This window comes from Antrostomus carolinensis, unplaced genomic scaffold (assembly GCF_000700745.2).
Source record: "Antrostomus carolinensis isolate BGI_N321 unplaced genomic scaffold, ASM70074v2 scaffold17759, whole genome shotgun sequence".
In the NCBI taxonomy this organism is placed as follows: Eukaryota; Metazoa; Chordata; class Aves; order Caprimulgiformes; family Caprimulgidae; genus Antrostomus; species Antrostomus carolinensis.
This window is the reverse complement of record NW_010336590.1, coordinates 22,622-35,857: the sequence shown is the minus strand read 5'-3', so window position 1 is coordinate 35,857 and position 13,236 is coordinate 22,622. Positions and strand designations below refer to the sequence as shown.

At 36.5% G+C, this 13,236-nt stretch overlaps 1 protein-coding gene across 1 annotated transcript in view; it reads left to right on the top strand.

The window, feature by feature from the left end:
• FAP (fibroblast activation protein alpha) overlaps positions 1-12,306 on the top strand; it is a 34,516-nt gene extending 22,210 nt beyond the window's left edge. The window contains exons 19-24 of the mRNA XM_010174927.2: positions 2,442-2,496; positions 5,781-5,880; positions 8,622-8,686; positions 9,557-9,629; positions 9,892-9,965; positions 11,372-12,306. Coding sequence (XP_010173229.2) covers positions 2,442-2,496; positions 5,781-5,880; positions 8,622-8,686; positions 9,557-9,629; positions 9,892-9,965; positions 11,372-11,473 — 469 coding nt within the window. The 3' untranslated portion in view covers positions 11,474-12,306. The remainder of the gene's footprint in view (positions 1-2,441; positions 2,497-5,780; positions 5,881-8,621; positions 8,687-9,556; positions 9,630-9,891; positions 9,966-11,371) is intronic.
• Positions 12,307-13,236: the final 930 nt, after the last annotated feature.

Genomic DNA, 13,236 nt, shown 5'->3' with positions numbered 1-13,236 from the left:
GGTTTTGTGTGCTTTATTTAGTCCATACACTACTAAGTCCACTTTTGGACTTCACCACTTCCATTTTATAAGAGTATCATCAGAGGCTTCAACCCTAGGCCTAAGGAAATAGAAGTGTCAGTGGTGAGAGGTAAGCCAATGTATTATTCATTATTCTGAAGTTTTCCTTGTAGGGGAAACCTACCTCAGGGACCATAGCGATTAGCCAAAGATTCATAGTGATTAGTAAAGGTCAAATGTGAAATTTGTAGCAAAACTGAATCCTGACACAAGCCTTGTAGAGGTCAGTTAGTCATAAACTTGCCTTCCATGCTATTTTAGGATAGTTATGAACAACAGAAAGTGTGTGAGGTCCTCTGGTTGTTGTTCCTCAACAGTTGCTCCTTTGCATTGAAACACTTAAAACTGTTCCAAAGGAAAATAATTCCTTAAGCAGAGGTTTTGGGAGGGAGCGTTGAGGTTTTGTAAAGAAAGGCCATTAAGCTTACAGATGCAGTAGCACTACTAAAGTGAGCATTTAAAGAAGTGTTAGTTTGAACCCCACAGAGATGAGTGCAAGGCAGGAAAAAGGAATTTAGTCTAGCCTTTGGTCTGGAAATTGGCCTGTCAGAACATGGGTAGATTTCCAGGTGCAACAGAAAATACCCTCTTTCCCCCAGTAACAGACCTGACTCTGAGCAGCTTAGATAGAAATTCTATGTAGCAGTCCAGGTTTCCACAGTTTTCTCTACTTGTTTGAGAACACTGCCTGTATTTACAAGTGTGTGTGAGGAGGATATCTGTTGCTTCCTCTTTCTGCTTTGCAATAATTCATTTCCTCCTCAATGATATAAACACACCATAATCCTTTTCAGGAGTAAATGAAACAGAATAGCTGTATATCATATCAGGTTTTTCTGTTAATCTTTTATTTGATTTTGTTTCTTGAAACTTTCAGCAGAAATGGCATACTTTAAAATATCACAACAGAGAGAATGTTTTTTTATTCCTTTGAATAGTCATTTGCACTTAAAATGTCAGAGACAGAGGGAACAAACTGATTCTGCAGTTGCAAAAACTGCTGAGACAGGCTATGAAGAAATGACCTCAGGCTTCCTAATTCCCAGTTTTCTGTCAGCATCTAGAGTAATTTTTGTTCAGTTAAATGTATTGCATTCCATCTTCTTGATCCAACACATGGTTTAAGGTGCATGATTTTTAGAGAGGATTCTATACTCTGGTGGGAAGTTCTTGGAGGAGCTTTTACTGTAGGAGGAACCCTAGGGATTATGACAGCAATATAACAAAGCTGAATCATTTTTCGGCTTTTACTTTAGGAAGAACCCCAGGGATTAAGACAGCAGTCTAACAAAGCTGAATAATTTTTTGGCTTTTCTAACTTTGTCACACCCAGATAGTATCCCACATTTTGGGCGTTGTCAGTCACTCATGCTTGTCCTAGTAAAATAAGGCTAGCAGCTCCTGGGATGTATCAGAACCTATTTTGTTTATCTAGCACTCTTGAGCCTATGTGATCTTTTGCCTCATCACCTTTTCTTTGCTGTTGCTAATAGAGTTCTGGAAATGCAGTCTTCAGACTCAGGTGCAGGATTTTTGTAGGAGACTTAATATTTATGATTCTCTTTGACCTGTTTGACTACTGAATGTGTAAGCAAGGTGCATATTTCATCCATTGCAAGCTCATTACCTACTTGGAGCATTAAAAGATATTTTCCTCATTATTATTTTTTACTATAGTAGCAATATGTGCTCTTCACTTTTCAGGCACATAAAAAAAAGGTTGTTGTGCCAGGGAATCCCTAATCTCAGATACTGCACCTCTTGAGAGATCAGAGTACCAACTTGTAAGATGAGTGTGTTGAGCATCTTGCAGGATAAAGTCTGAATGTTAATGGTAATCCAGCACCTTTGGCCTTAAAACAATGGAAATGATAATAGCCTGTGGGAAGGCAGAGCTATGGGAAATTAAATGTGGGTATTAGTAGGAATTTGAACTTTATTTCTGCATGTGTGTGTGTATGTCTGTACCTATATATATATATATATATGCACACGTGTACAGCATGAGTATAATGTATGATGTTTAATCTAGTCTGGACTAAATGTCCAGGTGGACTTTAAGTATAAGAGAAAATAACTTTTTTGACAAGAAGCCAGTTAGCAGCGTCCTCATCCACTGGAACAAAAATTATTATGAAGAAAGTATTAATTTTGGCATTTTTTATTCTTTCAAGAAAAATCCTTCCCTTTCCTCTGAAATATCTATTAATTGAATAATTGATGCTTTGTAGAAATCAGACATGCTATGCTCATTGTAAATTTGATCAAATTGGTGGGATGTGTGGAAAAAAGTGAAAGAAAAATAATTTTTTTCTAATTTGTTATAGTATTAGTGATCTTTTATAATAATACATTTACCTCTGTGATTTTCTTTTCCACAGGAAATTTATAGAAATGGGGTTTATTGATGAGAAACGAATAGCAATATGGGGCTGGGTAAGTGGTTGGATTTTTGTATCTATCATTAAATAATCCTGCAGTATAATTTTTTTATTTCTTCCTTATTCTGTCCTAAATCTATATAAAAGTTTCTTCTAACAGTGTTTGATGGTATTGCCAAAGGAAATAGTTCCTTTTCGTGCCTATATACATGCAATTGCAACAGTACAAGCCGCCAGAAAGGGATCTTTGGCAGCTCAAGAGGGAATTTTGAAAAGCTTATATCTAATGCATTGTTTGAACTTGAAGTTAAGCAAAATTGAGACATTTTAATTGGCTTTCTTTTTAACTTAGGGACTTACTAGCATGGTGTCAAAATTCAAGTATTGTCCTTTCTGATCTGAGATTAAAATAATTAGAAAATTTCTACGAATATCTCTCATCAGAAAATGTGACCCTTGTATCATTCTGAATCACTGTATATTTGGCTGGTTTTGAAATGGTCAGTAGGGGTGAATGTGGATCTGAGGAGTGTACAACATTGACAGCTTCACCAAGTGGAAAAATTGAGCCGTATAGGAGTAATTTGAAAAAATTAGCCAGTTTATTTTTCATCTTTTATTTTCTCCTGCACTTTGCTTTGTAACACTCACAGAACCATTTATAGCCACAGGTATTGCAAGTCTGTATTATTAAATGGCCAGATTCTACTACCCTTAGGCACTGAGAAATAGGGTAGCATACCTCAAGTACAAATTTTAGGATAGCACTGCATTCTAGTAGGAGAAAAATTAATTATTGGAATAGTTGGGGTTCTTTTTCCTGTGCTGTCAGCTTCAAAGTAGGACAACTAATGGAAATGAGATGCAAACCTATTAGTGGTGTTATGGGAGAGCTAAAGCCAACTTCAATGGCAGCACAAATGCCACACAGCCCCTCTATAGAGACTTTTAAGATGTTTAGGCCATCCGACTCAATTGCTTATGTTCATTGTGAATGGCTGGAGCAGGAACACATAGACACAACTGGAACCCTGCCTCCTACCCAGCTTCAGCAGCTTTAGCATAACAGAATTATACTGTGCAGGAGAACGAGCTGATAAGCAACACCTGAGGGGCTCATGGATTAGGGACAGTACTGAAAGGAATGCTAAAGGGGCAGACTTATGTTAGCCACCCTTATTTCTTCTCTGAGTCAATCAGTATCAGCTCTCCAGCAGTAACAGGCAGCACTAAGTAAAAAAGCTTACAGAATAAACTGGTATGTTAGCTACTCATTAACATTTTGCAATATTTTTATACATGTTCATTTTTCACTGATTATCATTCAGAAAGACCTTTTATTTCATTCGCCTTAACTGCTTGTCTTTGCCAAGAGAGTTCTTCTGATCTGTCACTGTTTGTTTTGTTGGTTGTTTTTTTTTTGCTGGTTTTTGTTTGTTTGTTTTTGTTGGCCCAGTTTCATTGTAAGAGACTTGCCCAGAAACACACTAGAGGATAGATCTTGTAAGATTCAGTCCAGCTGTAACTACAGGAGTTGCCTGATCTTGATAGCACATGAGCAAAGTTGCTGAAGTCTTTCTATGAAGCTTCTACCAACTAATATTTAAATTACTTTGGCCAGACACTGCTATAACATCAGGATAAAATGGGGTACCATATGGTGAAATTATGTGACACAGACACTTACAAGTGAGGAATTCTAAAGTGGCATTAAGTAAGTTAAGGCCACATGATTTTTTATTTTTTTTTATTTGCATCATGTTTTATTTCACCACAGTGTTTCCAGAACCAATAAGAGATTTCACACATCTAAAGCATTGTATCCCAGTAGTGGATATAATATTCAAATAAAGGCACTATTCCAAATCTGTCAGGTTTTTTTCCCATTTTTTTCTATTAATTATACCATTTTCTGGTCCATAACTTTTGAAAGGAGTTGAAAGGTGTTTCCTTATTTAAAGCCTGCAGCTTGTCAGGTATGCATGAACTATGCAGCTCATTGTACTTTAAGACTCACCAAACTCTTCTGGATGGCAGAAGCTCTTAAATAACCACTAAAGCAAGTCAGGTTTTGAACTCTATCTCTCTGCATGTTACAGTGCATAGGTTTATCAGCCTGATACTAATCCTTTACTTTTTAGCCTTGTGAACTGATTTTTTAAAAGATCAAATGAGCCAATCAAATGAGCTGGAAAAATTGTATGAATTATTTTTTCCATTAGCATTTCCCTTACTGTCATTTTAAGCTGGAATGTCAAGAGGAGGGAGAAACTAACTTACTTTTGTACAAAAAAATATTTAATAATTTTGCTTATTTCCCTTAGTCTTTCATAGGCGACTGCTGAGGATGATAATCTTAATAATTCTTCATGACACACCTCATATTTTTATCCCTCCCTCCATTTCAAAGTAAACAGTGACCCATTATTTCCCAAAGACCTTATACAAATATTTTCCAACCCCAGTTCCACATCCTATGGACAGACAAACCGAATACTTTTTATTTACAGTATTTTTGTGTCTCGGCAACTACCCCTGCACAGTTGCACAGATCTGTTCTGATATCCAGGCTTAATTACTATGTTACCTAGCTTCCAGCTGTGAACTTATTCTTCCTTGCTGAGTCTCAGTTTGAGGAATCAGGCCAGAAAATAACAGGAATAGCGGCAGGCAGTAGGGAGGAATTGTTCCAACCTCCAGTTCTCAAGTAGCTGAGCCTATTAATACTGATGATGGGGTAGATTCAATATGCCAATCATTTGCAAAAGCTAAGTAGTTTGTTGAGGGAGGGAAAAACCTGTAACTCTTCTTGGAGGTGCACACTGAAAGGATGAGAGGCAATGAACACAAGTTGTCACAAGGGAAGTTTTGTTTAGGTTTTAGGAAAAAAAAAATTATGACAACCATGGTCAGCATTGATACAGATTGAGTAGAGAGGCTGTGTAATGTGGATGTGACTTCGATCAACCTCATTTAAATCTTGTTAGCCCTTTTTTGGGATAGAGGTTGCACTAGATTACCTTGAAGGACCCCACCAACTCAATTTTTTCTGTGATTCTAAGTGGGAATAAGAGCAGTATCCTGTGATAAGCACTGAAGAAATAGCAAAAAAGAAGTGATTCAATAAAATTGTCTAATCTCTCTCACAAGAAATCACATCAGATCCATCTGCAATAAATACATTTTTTAAAAAAATAAAAAGCTTTTGTTGCTTTGTTCTCCATGGATTCAAAGCAAAATATCAAAATATTTACCTTGGAATTAATTTATATGAATTTGATTCAGAAAACAAAATTATACTTCACCAATAATTTTAAACTGTCTGTGACTTCTCCTTAGTCCTATGGTGGGTACGTAAGTTCTCTGGCACTTGGATCTGGCAGTGGAATATTTAAATGTGGAATGGCTGTGGCTCCTGTTTCCAGCTGGGAATATTACGGTATGGAATCTTGTCATAAATACTGACTTGGAAAGCAAGATGTAGCATTTAATGACTTTTTAAATGAAATCATTGCAGGAAACTGGCAATATGAAACTTAAAGACATTGCAATTACCTAGACATAAAACTCTTAAGACCTTAAGTTTAATGTTTTCCTTGCTGAAAATAACTTACTGCAACTGGCAGTTTGGAATAGACTTTGTCACACAGAAGGTGCACCCAGATAATTCCATATGCATATCTGCAACGGTACGTATGGAATCGCAGTTACCCTTCAACTTCAGATACTGCAGATGAGCTCTGTGAGGAGTCAGTATCTCTGATGATTGCAAAGTTATTTCCCAAAAGCAGTGGAAAAGAGAGGGAGTCAGATGTGTATGATATCATTTTTTTAAAATGAAGTATTTTCCCCTTTAGATGTTTCTCCACCACACCTCCTGTGCTGTTGTGTTATGAGACATTTTTATTTATGTTTATTGACACAAATTCTTCAGGGGAAACAACTCTGGGATTATGCTCCCCGGGCCTTACTGTGTGAATAAAGCAGGCACATGCTCATACTTACTTGCAGACCTGTTAAGCTTTTGGCATGGTGTAAAGGAACCTTAGTGTAAAAAAGAATCATGGCATGCATGATTCCAATGAGCAAAATGTAGCACTTTGAACACATTTACTTAGCATATGGTCGTTTGCTAAGAAGTCTTGGTTATGATAAAATTTTTTGGTTAAATGGGAAAGATTCCTTCCCTGACTGCTAGCACAGACATTCCTTGTATTTATGGTGTTTTGCAAACAAAGGGGAAAACATTTGTATGACACAGGAAGCATAGTCTTCATGTTTTCACTGGCATCAAGTTTTTTTTAAGACATTTTTATTCACAATCGCAAAATTATTTCCAGAATGCAGGCATAAAGCCCTAGTTTTGCAGAAGTCCTTCAATAAAAAGAGTTACAAACATTTGTCCAAGCATTAAAAATTGAATGAAGTTTTAAGTTAAAGTAGATTAGATCTGCACCTTTGCAGTCTCTACTTTAGCTGAATTTTGAGAAGGGAATTAAAGAATCTTGCTAAAAATACACTGTAAAATCCAAACAGACAAATGTACCTACGCTAAGGAAGGAAGGAAGGAAACAGAAGGAAGTCATGAGTCATAAGTTTTGGCAAACAGATCATGTTAACATGAGGGTGAACTGTGTTAGGGGCAAAACTACAGGATGCTATACATTTGATTCTCTAAGTAGTATCAGTATATCAGATGATATACTGGCCTCTAGAGCTTCTAAATTCCGTCCCACCCTCTTTTAGGTGCACAGATTAGAGTCTGGACCATAATATTTTCTCTGAAATCCTCCCACTCATCTCCATTTTGTGTCAGAGTTAATAACAGCTGAACAGTTATAAGATGGCAAGGGAAATGGCATGCAGGGAAAATGTATAGTTAAAAGCATTAGGTATGTGACTGTTTTATTAAAATTCACAATTTCTCTCCTTTTTCTTCCTCAGTAATTGACAAGCTGAATCTTCCACTTAGTCATTATAATGCAATTCTGCTGACCTCTGTGGACTTGTTGTATCTATACTGGTAGAAGAGAGTGGAGAATTTGGCTCAGAATACTGTAGAAATGCCAGCCATTCAGAGTCTATTTTATTGAAAATTTACGCCTAATATGGTTGCTTGACACTGTGTTGACAACAGATATTGCACATTTTCTGTTTTCATTGAACGATAAAGGATTTTGATAGAAGATAGGCTTCTTAGATTTATTTTTTTTTAGTACTTAGTTTATTACAGATCTTCAGGAGCCTTACTTGGCTGATCTGGGAGACATAGTACACGTCTTTAGCACTCAGTGGTAACATGTGTAAAGGATACATAATAAACCATGAGAACATTAGTATATTGAGTCATTTTCATTTCCTGGGAGGATTCTCATTTCTACTTTTTAACAAAATTATTCTAATGTAGTGTACCAAACTGGACAACAAGCTAGACAATCCCAATTCCTTATTGATTACAATGGCTGTCACATCTCTTATGGGAGGGATAGGTGCCAGCTCTTCTTTATCAGAAAGCTCTGACTCCATTAAATATATAAAATTCTTGTAATGCTGCAGCTTGACTGCTCAATATGGATCAGTTACCCTTTCAAGGCAAGGTCATAAAGAAAGTAATGTTCTGGTAGTGGCAGCTGCTGCATCAGTTTTCCACAAATTTTCATAACAGCTCTTAGTTAAATTATGAATACCCAGGCAGCTCAAAGATATCTGTTCGAACTGATTTTTTGGTGATATACTGTTCAGTTATTCACATTTGTTCACAATCTGTTAACAGTCTTTGTTGTATTTAGAAAAAGGAATTGAACAGAGACCTGAACAGCAATTGCACCACTTCTTCAGTGCAAGCCTGTATCTTTTCCTGCTCCCCCTAGTTGTTGCATATATCCATTCAATAGGAAAAGGACAACATATATATCCATATTTATCATATATACACATCCCAGGTTGGAATTCTGCTCAGGTTCTCTTTTTAAGGTGTCAAAAATAATCTGTATCATCTTTCCACCATGCATCTTTATTGGCTCATTGGCTCATTCAACTGATTTCTGGAGTTCAACCCAATACGGTAAAGCATTATCAGTTAATTAACTTCAGCATAACTGAATATGCTACATGTCACTGGAGGCACAAAAATATCTGTACATTCTCTATCTATAACTTTTTTCTTATTTAATATTGCAGCATCTATCTACACAGAACGATTTATGGGTCTTCCTGTAGAGTCTGATAATCTTGAGCACTACAAGGTGAGAATTCTCTTTCTGTGTTGATCTACCTTAAACTTGAATCACTCTTCCATGGACAAGTGGAACTGTGAAGAAAGAAAATGACCTGCCAGCTCTCATAGTGGCAGTCCTGTAGCCGCTAAGCTACTGCTGTGAAATTCATATCTCCATAGTTACTTATGGTTTTGTATTTATCAATCCTAAATATGCTAAATTGAAGGATCCTTATTTTCTCACTTAGATAAGTCAGATAGTTCTGCTAGTGCAAACCATTAGCCTAGGAAAGAACTCGTGTGAGAGAGGTTAAAATGTTGATGTTTATAGGGTTTTGGTTGGTACTGTTAGCTGTGGTATGTAAACTGCTTTGTGCAAATTTAGGTCTCTGATAATAACATCATAAGCATACTAAGCAGTCAGAACAGCTTCACCTACCTGGAACACATTGCCTTTCTTCTTTTCTTCTCATTGTTAGGAAGTCTATAGTTTCCTCTAGCAGCACACATACCAGCTCTGGATACAGAGAGGCTTGAATTAATGTCCAAAGTCAATGGAAAGATTCCTATATTCTCAGTACCTATTCTCCATCCCAATTCAAAGAACAGAAATTCTCAATACCAAACTGGCCTGGTAGACCTGTCTGGGTAGCCAGGATTATAGTGTTCAGGGAATGACACATGGCAACTGCTGTGCTTTTCATGAACTGGCCTTAGAAAGGGCACTAAATATATACAGCTTCTATTATAATCTCAGATTGATATTAAGTTATTGCTCTCATTATTTTGCCAGTCCAACTGTTTGATTGTTGTTCTACTAGGTAATGAAAGCCTTTCAGCTCTATGACTGAGTGTTTTAAATTGAAGCTGCTGAACTGTTCATTTTTCCTCTCAACAGAATTCAACAGTGATGGCAAGAGCAAAGAATTTCCAAAACGTAGAGTATCTTCTCATCCATGGAACAGCAGATGGTGAGGTTTGCAAATGGCAGTACAAATACAGAGCCAGAATCACTTTGTTTGAAAAACATTAAGCATCTTTCTATGCCTTTGATTAGGGTCAGTACTTAGATCTTTGGTAGACTTCCATATGACATATTATAAGATACTTACTTATTCTTAGTAATGTCAACTGTATTACTTGATAATTAGTGGACACAACTTAATGCACTATAACTTTATGCTTTGTAGTATTTACACATTTCAACAGCCAATCTCTTTTTTTCTTTTTCAGATAATGTACATTTTCAGAACTCAGCACAAATTGCAAAAGCTCTGGTTAATGCACAGGTGGATTTCCAAGCGATGGTAAACAGCAGACTATTTCTCATTTTGAAAAGTGGTTTATAGCTTTATCAATAAGCTTATCTGACATTTGGCAATGTTTTTAAGAACCCAGTTCAACTGAACGTGCTTCAAAATCTGGCAATTGCTAGTGCATTTGTTACTCTTCATAAACAATTTCTTCCCCAAAGGATTTGCCCGCTCTGCTCTTTTTTTTTTTTTTTTTTTTCCCTTCTTGCCCTTTGGATGCTAGCAGGATTTCTCTCTTGTCAAGAAAAACTTAGAGGCTTTCAAAATGAGTCAGGGCAAAGAACAAGAATCCAGCCTCCTTATGAAAATTGATGATAGCTAGTAAAAGAGAGGAAGATTAAGGAGCTGGCTTCTTGGGCCAAAACCAGAACCACTGGTTCTGATGGATTCCATCTTGAACTGGAGATGCCTGAGATGCCTGCCACAGGCATGAGGTAAAACAAGCAAAAAGGGTATAAGATATCCAAGTAGCATACCCAGGATCAGAAAAAAGACAAGTCCTCTGGAAAACTTCCTTGGGGTAGTAGGTGCAGGCAAAGAGCGATACACATAGGCAAGAGGTTAGAGGATATAAATGAGGAATGAACAGGGGAAAAGTAGTTCTGAATTACATCCTAATCTCTGCTTCTGCACCTTTTTTCTTGGGGATAATGACCAAAGTGTTTGCCTGCTATCAAATATACTGGCCTGCCTGAGTCCACTTTCCCAGGGCCATGAACTCCCCAAAAAGGGATCACACAGGCATCCCCCTGTACTTGGGGTTTGTAGGCCCTTCTGTGTGTTCCAAATTTTCTGCCTCCTTCACTGATATTTAGCAAACCCGGGTTATTTCTCAAGTATCTGGAATACTGTATGCAGTTGTAGTCATTCTAGTTCAGCTACAGGGGAATGACAGTTATTTCTAAGAGTTAGTATAATTCATACATTTATTTTATTTGCAGCACACTGTTCATAATGTTCTTGGCCCTGCTGTAATGAAGGATGTTTTGAATAGAATTCTACAACATTTAGCTGAAAGCTTGTCGCTTAAAGCCCAGTATTCCTAAGACTGTCAACCCTATTGCCAAGGCCATGCAGCAAGTCAAGGGCATTTCATCCCTAAGGGCATCTCAAAGCTCTTTGCCTGACTTGATACAAATGACTTGCCAGTACTGGAGCAGTAATGCTCACTTGTAGATTACAGAAGGTTTAGAAATTCTTTTTCAGGAAGAATATGAATACTGGATTTCCAGAATACTGGAAACTGATTAAAATAAAATAGATTAGCAAGGCCCTCTGTTTGCTTGAGGCTTTCTTCTATATAGTAATAAAATAAAGTTCTTGTATTAACTAGAATAATTGCAGAATTGAAAACATAACGTAACATAGGGCTTTTATGCCTTTTTTTTTTTCTTTTTCAGTGGTATACTGACCAGAACCATGGAATTCCAGGCCTTTCCAGCAAGCATCTCTACACACATATGACCCACTTCCTCAAACAATGTTTTTCTTTGTCAGAATAAGTAGGCTGTTCAGAGCATGCTACATCTGATACATCTCTGGGAAAATGAAATGATAACAGTGCCCAGGTTATATAGTTTTCAGGTGAATTGATAACAGGAACTTTGAAGTTTTAAACTTGATGTTTACATCCACTTTTGGTATTGTATATTACGAAATGTTATGCTAATACATGTTTTAGCACATTTAACACCTGTTTGATAGGAAAAATAAAATCAGAATGTAAAATGACATGTGCATTTATTGCCATCTTGCTTAAACTTACATTCTGCAATCCAAAGAGAGGTGGTCCATTGCAAAGGCACAACGCCAGATGAATATGCTTGCATTTGTTAACTACAACTCTAAAATGGGAAAGGACAAAGACAGCAGTGCAAGTACCTAATTAGCATCCTAACAAAAGACAGTTCCTCAAAATTTCTTTCCAATTTCTTGGAAACAATCCAAGCAGGCATAGGAACACACAATATTTAAAGCTGAAGGTTGGATAATTATCCAGAATATTAAATGCTGTTTTCAAATTTTATTCAACTCTTATTTGAAACCTTGATTCTGCAAAACTCTCAGTGTTCAGATTTAAATATGAAAGCAGGACATTAATGATAGCTATTTTATCTCAGTTGTTTTTTTCTCTGTATTCAGAATATGTGAGCCATATTAGCCTGTTTTTAATCTCTAATAATCACCTCAGCATTCAAATTAATCTCAGTGTCATTCATCCCAGACTGGAGGAAAAGGATCAAAGGATTATGCAGGCTGTCTTTGCTTTGTTTCCAGTGAAACTAGTTTAGTCTTTTAAAAATGCTAGGGGCTAATAATGATTGGAATACTTGTATTCTTTTGATTAGTAATTAAATCAGTCCTGTCATAATATAAGAATATGAACAAGATAATTGGAAAGAGATCCATTGTAGATGAAATTATTCTCTGGTCATGTGTTTTAAAAATTCTGAGTTAGCCTACTGCATAAGAACCATGGTCTGTCTAATACAGTATCACATCTCTGCTATTAGCCAGAAGAGAACAAAAAAACCTAAAAAAGATTGTGGAATAGCCTTCCCCATAGTGCTTCCTAACTCTCAGTCAGAGATCAGTTGCTGCTTCTTTGTGGAAAAGCAAGGGGTTTCATTCCACTGTCTTGACAAAAACATGGGATTTAGCCAAAATCATTAAAATGTAGAAGTGATTTGCTATGGAACAGCTTCCTTCGTTTTGTTAATGGCAATATCAAATCTGATTTTCCACACATGAGAACATTCCTCAGACACATTTTTATGCAAATGTAGTTGCCAAGCTGTTTGTAATGGTTAAATTATACTTTGATGGGAAGTCTTCAGAAAATACTCAATTAGTTCAGGTTTTTTTTGGAAACGCTGCCAATTATGTGACGTTAATGAGCTTTTTGTTGGTAATGTAATTAAAATTCAACTGCTATAATGGTTAAAGGAAAAAATTATAGCTCTAAGAAAGTTAACATTAAGCAAATATAACATGAAGTGGGGCTAATTAGATTTTGATTGCATAGTCCTATGTGCATTTGCTGCACACAAAAGTAGTCTCAGTAATGTGGTTATTTTACAAATAAGGTCTAAATTCAGTTGGAATTACTGAGATTTAACTCTCAATTTCTTATATTAATACAACACCATAGAAACTATTGCAAAATTGTGGTGAGGGGGAGAAAAATCAAATTCTTATCTCAGATGCTTAAAGGTTTTAGATACCTGAATATGTCAATGGGAGCCTAGAGCAATTTTCAAAAAAG